Here is an 8,130-nt window from a genome sequence, read left to right as displayed (position 1 = left end):
CCTTCGCCTTCGCTCGCATCGTCCACCTCGGCCCCTCCACCACCCGCACCCCAAACCCCAAACTGCACCCCCCACACCCCCTCCGCCGCCAGCCGCGCCACAAACCCGCACACGTTCGTCCACGCGTGCATCTGCGGCGCGCTGAGCTTCGCCGCGTCCCCCCGCGCGTAGATGGCCGGCGCGCTGTACGACTCGACGAACGCCGCGCCCAGCAGGTGCAGCACGCTCCACACGACGCCAGGCTCCCAGACCCAGCACAGCGCGCGGAGCTGCGCCGATGGCATGGAGGCGGGCGCGGGGTCCGGGCGGGCTTTCAGGGCGGCGACGAGGGCGACGAGGGCGACGAGGCGGAGTGGGCGGTCGGGGAGCGCTATGAGTTGCGGTGCGCGTGGTGTAGGACCGCGTACCAGGGGTCGAAGAGGGAGAGGGAGGTGCCGGCGGCGCGCTGGGCGGGGGGCAGGGGGTGCCTGTAGGCGTGGTCGACAGGGGAGGCGAGGGAGGAGACGTTGGCGGAAAGGGTGGTGGTGCCGTCCATGTAGGACTGGATTATGCCGTAGGCGGGGAAGCGGGGATCGTGGGGCATGGCGAAGTTGCGGATTGAACGGTCGGCGATGAGGGCGTCGATTTGGGAGGGCTCGTCGGGGGCGGTGTAGGGGAGGGGGGTGGCCATGTTGGTCTAAAGGGGTGGGAGGACGATGTTGATGGGTGCAGGGGTTGAGATGATGGGGAATAGGGATTTTGGTTTGACTGATTGCACTTTGAGAGAGAAATGAAATGAATGGAATGGAGACGGAAATTCGATTCGAAAGATGGAGGTTGAACTTCGAGGACTGAGGCTTTATGAAAGATTTTGATCCTGGGAATCCCCAAGTGTGGCTGAGCTTACTCTGCATGAATGCTCGCATAGCAACCTCAGAGGGGTTGAATCGTTTCATGCCTGGGAAAACCTCGCCCAACAGCCCTTGGTAAAAGGGCGCAGTATAGAGCATGTGCTAGAGAAGATATAGAAACCTTCTTTTGCTGCCTCTGTGTCCATATCCTTGGATCCGCGATGATATCCCGTGCCCTCAAGTCATCGTGTGATCACATGACTAGCACGTGAGGCTGCTTACTAACGCCCTCATATCTACTATAAGAACCTCGCCGCCATTCAGGTTTCGCGTTCGTCAGAGTTGGGAAGACAATGGGCTTGTGAGATACACGGTGAATGCCTCATGGTTAGGATCTGGGCCGGGATCGAAAACTCGATGAAGACTATCGTATGGGAGGGCATCTGCGGCGGATCAGACTCGTGCGCGATACCGACCCATGGTTGGGGCTGTGGTTGGGATTGCAAAAATCGCGTTTATCCCCCAAAATGGATTTCGGAGGGAGTGGATTACTGGGGCGATACTGAAACATTGCTTTCCGCACGATCATGTGTTGGAAGTTTGGACTGGCGGGAGCGATACTGAATGGTGATAATAATTGTCAGCACTATATGAAGCGGATCTACTACATCTACGGGAAGTCCCGGATGCCGTAGTAGCATGACAACAAAAGTTTTCAGACTCTCGGAATAGAGAAAACGTGTCGCGGAAGTGGATGGTGATGATGAGCACCATATTCGTGGATGAACACTCCGCACATAGAGCATCTTCGTCGTCGTCTTCCTCACAATCCCCAGGAATGTGGCCTGTTGAACGCGAACTGTCAACAACTTCCTCCACCGGCCCAGACCATGAAAGGACTTTCCCGTTCCTGTTGATGGTGCCACATAACGCGATGGAGTCTCCTGTTTTGAACCCAACGACCCACAAAGCCCCTCATGCTGGCCGTATGGCCGGAGGATTCTTGAAGCTTTATAGCTGAACATAGGCGATGAAACGTGGGAGTCACGAGACTTAGCCAAATCACGAGCGGCTCTCTCACCGACAACGGCGTCGAGGTACGTGGTAGGCCCGTACGCACCGACGTCGACAGCAGTTCCATCCTTAGTTGTGAGCCTGGAAACATCTTGGCCATGCGCCGGAACACAACTCAAGCGTATCATCATAATAAGGACGGGGCGATGTTCAGATGGGTACTGGATGTGGAACAAATGGTTACGTTTTACCCTAGAGCGCATGAGGATAAGGGAATTAATCTGGCCCCAATTAAAATTGATGGAATCAGATGTTAGATGTTATTGCCGTTGCCTGTTGCCGTGGGGCGAGAAAGGATGACGGGAAGGGCTTACCCTGGGGTTGGCAGAGTGCAGTAGAATGCAGCACTGCGTTGATATGGTGAGGACCTAAAGGCTGAGAGAGAAGATGCCGCTACAATCGGGAAACGGAACTGCTACTCCGCTCAAGATGAACGTTCGGAGGGGTCATCGACAGTTACAAGATCAGCACCGATTCGAAGATGGAGGTGAAAGTCCAGGTGATGTTTGATACGTTAAATTACCACGAGCAATGGCAGAACAGTGTACTAATCGGGGTTGACAGCGAGGATGCACTGGAAAGTCGAAGCTTAGACATTGCACTACATGACTGTACTGCGAAGTGTCAGTATATTGCAAGCATTGGAGGTTCCGAGACAGGAGAGGGAGGGATTCTACTCACCAGCCACCCAGTCTCTTCCAGCCAGGCTCCCCTTCTTTCAACACGGCCATGCAGGTCGCTACGACAATGTCTTCCACCTCTGGCCTCATGTCACCCTTGGCGACCTTTAATATTCCCACCTTACTCCTCTTGTGTATTGCAATCTTCGGCATTTTGTTATGGAAGCCCGCCCATGGATTTAATGCGGCATTGGGGCCGAACAGCAGACCAACGTTATGCACCATCCCGTCGAACATGCCTAGTTCAGCACGTGTCCACACGAACCACTGAAACGGACAGTGTGGAGCAGGAGAGAGAGAGAGAGGACGATCCGATGTCAGCATGTCCGGTATGATATCAATCATGTAGGCCCCCAAACGATCTTTATGGGGGTAGGAGCAGAACCACAGCGACGTACTAGTACCATCAGGGATCAAGGACCCGATAGTTCCAGCGCATATGGTCGCATTCGCAAGTGTCTCGCCGTCCTTTCGGTCTACCCTGATGGATTTTGCATCTTTGAAATAGATATCATACGACGGTTTTGAGCTGTCGCTGGGTACCAGGGATAGGTGCTTGGGCGACCGTAGACGACCTTCCAGGTAGACATCGAAATGGTGGTCACACTCTGCGATCCAGTACTTTTCGATAGATTCCTTCAAGCGAAAGCGAGCTTGAACAGAGGTGATCCCTCTTCCGGCTGTTTCCGCGGTCGTGTCCACAAGCTGGTTGCATTTGCGTATGGCTGATTTCGTGATCTTGAACATCTTCGCCACACTTCGTGTGTCCAGATCCCTGATCGTGGACATTTTCGCCGTCTTCCGCGTCCTGGAGCGTTTGAGTAACGAGAGGTAGAGATCCGGAGAGAATGACGTGAGAATAGCAAGCGCTCGAACGGATAGTTGAGCGAGTAAAATGAGAGAATTGAGCTATCGAACGGATGATGGGATAGCTATACGATGATGATACGTGCTGAAACGGATGACTAAGTGGATAATGCGAGAATGGTATGTCTGTTGACAGAATGTGAAGTTCTGAGATGCAGAGATGGAAACCGGGGGGTGAAGAGCGGGAAAGAGAAGGGACGTGTTTATTGTCTAGGGAAGCATGAGTCTACTACGCCTGCCCCAGAATCCAGCCCAGGACTATGAGACGCCCAACTTTTTCTCTTTGTCTTATCGCGAAAAGAACCACATGCAGTGCATCGTCGCAGATATCCATACACTCGTTTACCGCTGCGCGAGGAATCTCGTAGTATCCTCAGCATTCTGAATGAGAGAAAAATTCGACATTTTGGACAACGAGTAAAACTGTGAGGCTATCCTAGACGGTGTCAGCAGTGTGTACGCAGATTAGAAGTTTATCCGCTACCCCCGAATTCTGTTAGTACGTTGGAGAACCGGCTGAGGGACGACAATATAGAGTTCCGATTCCGAGAATCACGACGAGACGGTTCTTACATCTTGTTAGCGTTCTCGAAAGGGCACTGAAGGACTTCGGACAGTCATAATACTGTCGAAAGTAATATACGACGAACGAGACTTCACATCAGGTTCCTGATTTGGAAAAGCTGCTAGAGGACTTCAGACGGTGGCATCGTACCATTGATGATCAGCTGCCTCATTAACATCATTATATGCTTTAATTCTCGTTATCCATTGGTGAAGGACGTTGGAGGACTGCTGACGGTGTCATCGAGGTATGAGAAATCAGTAGCATCATCCATGACGCTGCAAACCCAACATCTCGTTCTCGATCCGAGAATGATATCAAAGGACTCCCAGCATCGGCATCATGCTGTGAAGATTAGCACATCAAGTCACTTCTCTTCTTTCTAGTCCCAAATACTCCCCTTCTCCCCCTTTTGTCCCCTACCCTCTTCGTCATATCTTACTTCGTCATACATGTGTTTACACCTGCATACCGCCGTCTGAAGTCCCCCCGTACACTCTCTCAAACCCGACCGACGTCATTTTGCCCAACCTGAAAGCTCGCCGAGCCACCTCAGACAGCGATGACCCAAGCTCCTCGAACTCTCACATGTGATCCGGAACAACGTCCGCCCACTCTCGGCACGGTTGTTTATATCTCTTCCACCCCACTGCGCTTACGTCTTCTCCTCCTTCAACGATCCTCTCTAGAGCCTTTCGTCACCTGTCATCACACCCTTCGTCACCCTTCGCGTCACCTTTCGCCACCCTTCGCGCACAAGATGGACCACTACGCAGCCCTCGTTTGGTTGTTTTAGTTCTTCTGCTTGATCACACGATACTAAAATAACGCGCGAAAAGGTGGCCAAAGAGGCGGTGCACGGGTACGAAGAGGCCGCGCGGCTGTGGGACCACGCAGGCTCAATCTCCTACCAGGAGCGTGGCAGCAACAGGCGCAAAGAAGTCGCAAATTGCTCGGGAGCGTGCCGGAAGGCGGCCGCGGAGGCGGGGAAGATGTGCCAAGAGGGGCGGGAGAGGGTGGAGGAGTGGGAGGAGTTGGCGTGAGAGTGGGTCAGGGAGAAGTGGAAGTGGGCGTTGGAGCTGCAGAAGAACTGGGATGTGCATCTGCCGGCTGCTGAATAGGTTTTGGGGGAGTGTTGGCGGAGTTGTGGGGCCTCGGTGCGGTGTAGTCGGCGTGAGAGTAACGAGAAGTTTTTCACGGTGTAATTTGGAATTGTGGATGTATGATGTTGTTTGATGTTGCGTTTGACGTACTGCGGTGATTGGGACTGGGGACGCCCTCGGACATTTAGTTCTATTGCGGAGTGAATGTCAAGCGCTGGACGACGTGATTTGGAACCGTGGCTTCGTGATGTTATCTGATGTCGCTTTTGACCTACTACCGTGATTCTAGCTGTGGGCGTGCGTTTTGACGGATGCTTAGACTGTGGATGGCCCCCCTCGGCATTCGGTTCTGTTGCGGAGTGAATGTCAAGCGTCTGACGACGTGATTTAGAACCGTGCGTTTTGACAGCGTACATACCGATAGAAGATGTCCCTGGGCATTTCGTTCTGCTGGATAGTGAATGTCAGGCGTTCAACAATGTGATTTGGGACGGGTACTTTATGTTGCCATATGACGTGAAGTTTGACGTACTGCAGTGATTCTGGCCATGTGAGCTTGCATTTTGCGGGATGCTTAGACTATGGATGGCGTCCCTGGGTGGTAGATTCTGCTGCGGAGCGAATGTCAAGCGCTTGACTGTGTGATTCAGGACTGTGGCCTCGTGATATCGTTTAATGTGGTTTCTGACTTACTGCGTTAATTCTCGCTAAGTGGACGTGTGTTTTGAGCGGTACTTGGACCATGAGTGGTCCCCTTAGCGGTCTGATCTTGGTAGAAAGTGAATGTAAGGTGTTTGAATGCGTGATTTGGGACTGTTCCGTCGTGACGCCGTCTGACGAGGCTTTTGGCCTACCACCGTAATCTTAGCGGCATAGACTTGAGTCTTGCGGGGTGCTTAGACCATGGATGGTGCCCCTGGGCAGTGGATTCTGCTAGGGAGTGAATTGAAACAATGAGGGCCTGGATTTGAGGCTCCTGCTATGCCAGTACGCCCAAGGTGCCTTTTGGCCTACTACCGTAATCTTAGCTGTACAAGCCTGAGTTTTGCGCTTGGAGGATACGGGGCACCTTTGGAAGAGTAATGATAATTGCAGCGATAAGACGAGAAGGAAAGGAAAAAAACGTTACAACACCAGCCGCCAGCGTCAGGAGTCCCCCAACCTACTTCCAAAATCGAGAAACGGATGTAAAGATCGGAACGTCGTGAATCAGCGCCCTGGAGTTTGTCTGAGAGATCACAGCGCCTAGTGCCAATATCTCCGAGGCCTAGGCAACACCCAAGCAGCATCTTGCTTCACGCTCTCACCATCGCCATTGCCGCTCACCCCCCTGGCATCCGTCTCAGCCGCTGCCTCCGCGCCATCGCCCTCAACAGCGTTCTCCTTCTCCTTCCCCTTCCCCTTCCCTTCCTCAATTACTTCAATCTCTTCATCCTCTTCCCCCTCCCCCCTCCTTACCCCCTTATACACAAACCACCTCCCTCCCACCCTCTCCCACTCCCCCTCCAACCCCCTCGCCTCCTCCTCCCTAACCAACTTCAGCCACCCGCCCTCCCGCTCCCTCACCACCTCCACCGCCTTCTCAACCTCCTCCCTCCTCTTCAGCGCCATGCGCTCCTGCGCGCGCTCCTCCTCCTCCTCCTCCAAGCTCCTCGCGCCGCCTCTATACACCGGCTCCACCCAATCACTATCATACCAATCCTTCCCCATGTGCTGCAGATGCACGGCCAGCAACCTCAAATGCCTGAATGAGATGCCCCAGCTGGCGAGGAAGGTAGCCAAGAACGGCGCATTGATGTGGTAGTTGTGCTTCGTGTCGAGGGCGCGGTACGTGACGCTGCGCGAGCGCAGCGGCGACGCGGCGCGCAGCTCGCGGGTGGCCGAGACGTCGGCGACGAGGGTGCGGATCAGGCGCGCGTTGTGGCGGCCGATGGCGGTCAGGAAGGAGGAGCCAGTGGAGAATTTGAGCATTATTTCCTCTGCACGGCACGGTGGGCGTTAGCTAATATCTGCACTCCCATCTGTGTCGTCTACGTGTGAAGTTGATATGCCTGGGAAGCGTAGCGTACCGAAGTCAAACACGTTGCCCCCGTACAGCACCTCCCTCGCTTCCCCACTCACCAGCCGGTTGACCCTCAGCACGCTTGTCCACATCTTCTTCTGCTGCACCCTCGCTCTCTTCGGGCCACGCCACGTCACGAGCAAGCGATCATCGGTAACAAGTAGCTCTTCATAGACTAGCACTCGCAACTCCGCCGGCAGCGCCAGGAACGGGAACACCTCTTTCCGCTGCTCGGGGGTAAGTTCCATCTTCGCCGCTTTTTCCTGCGCGATGATCTGCTGCAGCCGTGCTTGGGCGGCGGCAACGTGCAAGCGGAGACGAGCGGCCGGACCTGCTTCGGGACTTGGGGCATCAGAGGCGGAAGGTCCTAGCGTAGTTCTGGTGAGGAGCGCATGGAGTTTCGCCATTGATTTGTATTTCGGACTCGTTGTGAGGAGGTCGACTTGCTCGGTGTTGCTGAGATAGTTGAGATCAGGCTGGCTTGGGGCATCTGGAGGAGGAGGAGTAGGAGCACGGGGAGGATCCGTGGCGGCGCTCTCCTTCTCGTTCTCGATTTCGGGCTCATTCTCGTTCTCGGCTTCATTCTCGTTCTCATTTTCGTTCCTAGTCTCGATCTCATTCCCGGTCTCATTCTCGTGCTCGTTCTCAATCATCGCATCGACAGCAACGGCATTAGCGGAATCCGCCATCGCGAGGGTTGGGGTCGTCGTCGTCTTTCGAGCTATCAACAACAGTAGAGTATACGGGAAGAGAGAAATTGAATACGATAGAAGACCTAAAACTCGGTGGGGCAGATATAACTAGGGAAGAAGAGGGGCCGACCCGATGTTGGTTCAAGTCACGTGAGAGCATACCCGTGATACCGCTCGGATTTCGCGTTGTGCTTTGCTGGGGCTCTAACAGCGTCGCCAACACGAATTAATACCTCTCGTCGAGTACCAGGGCGCCG

The 8,130-nt window shown here is 54.3% G+C and overlaps 4 protein-coding genes across 4 annotated transcripts in view; all 4 read right to left on the bottom strand.

Moving 5' to 3' along the window:
- The window catches only part of BDZ99DRAFT_474213 (uncharacterized protein), a gene marked incomplete at both ends in the record, with an annotated part of 941 nt that extends 271 nt beyond the window's left edge, over window positions 1-670 (bottom strand). The window contains 2 exons of the mRNA XM_033721876.1: window positions 106-370; window positions 408-670. Coding sequence (XP_033580546.1) covers window positions 106-370; window positions 408-670 — 528 coding nt within the window. The remainder of the gene's footprint in view (window positions 1-105; window positions 371-407) is intronic.
- Window positions 671-1,191: 521 nt separating this feature from the next.
- On the bottom strand, window positions 1,192-3,373 carry BDZ99DRAFT_496536 (uncharacterized protein; the record flags this gene model as incomplete). Its single annotated transcript, XM_033723447.1, has 4 exons — window positions 1,192-2,096; window positions 2,219-2,272; window positions 2,586-2,946; window positions 2,983-3,373. 4 exons carry the CDS (start codon window positions 3,371-3,373, stop codon window positions 1,379-1,381), a joined length of 1,524 nt encoding a protein of 507 aa, XP_033580545.1. The 3' UTR covers window positions 1,192-1,378.
- A 1,494-nt stretch (window positions 3,374-4,867) lies between these two features.
- On the bottom strand, window positions 4,868-5,876 carry BDZ99DRAFT_259398 (uncharacterized protein). The gene is made up of 3 exons (XM_033713770.1): window positions 5,813-5,876; window positions 5,652-5,756; window positions 4,868-5,569 (listed from the first exon to the last, which is right to left on the bottom strand). The coding sequence occupies exon 3, from the start codon at window positions 5,533-5,535 to the stop codon at window positions 4,924-4,926; it is 612 nt and encodes a 203-aa protein (XP_033580544.1). The 5' UTR covers window positions 5,536-5,569; window positions 5,652-5,756; window positions 5,813-5,876; the 3' UTR covers window positions 4,868-4,923.
- Window positions 5,877-6,364: 488 nt separating this feature from the next.
- On the bottom strand, window positions 6,365-7,870 carry BDZ99DRAFT_517825 (uncharacterized protein; the record flags this gene model as incomplete). Its single annotated transcript, XM_033725221.1, has 2 exons — window positions 6,365-7,098; window positions 7,189-7,870. The coding sequence occupies 2 exons, from the start codon at window positions 7,868-7,870 to the stop codon at window positions 6,365-6,367; spliced, it is 1,416 nt and encodes a 471-aa protein (XP_033580543.1).
- Between the last annotated feature and the right edge of the window lie 260 nt (window positions 7,871-8,130).

Source organism: Mytilinidion resinicola (assembly GCF_010093595.1).
Source record: "Mytilinidion resinicola strain CBS 304.34 unplaced genomic scaffold BDZ99scaffold_5, whole genome shotgun sequence".
Taxonomy (NCBI): Eukaryota; Fungi; Ascomycota; class Dothideomycetes; order Mytilinidiales; family Mytilinidiaceae; genus Mytilinidion; species Mytilinidion resinicola.
The sequence above is the reverse complement of the archived record's forward strand: the minus strand, read 5'-3'. Positions and strand labels throughout refer to the sequence as shown.

Bases quoted from the DNA above. Each gene is read 5' to 3' on its own strand.
- BDZ99DRAFT_259398 (XM_033713770.1), bottom strand. From the start codon at position 5,535: ATGTACGCTGTCAAAACGCACGGTTCTAAATCACGTCGTCAGACGCTT.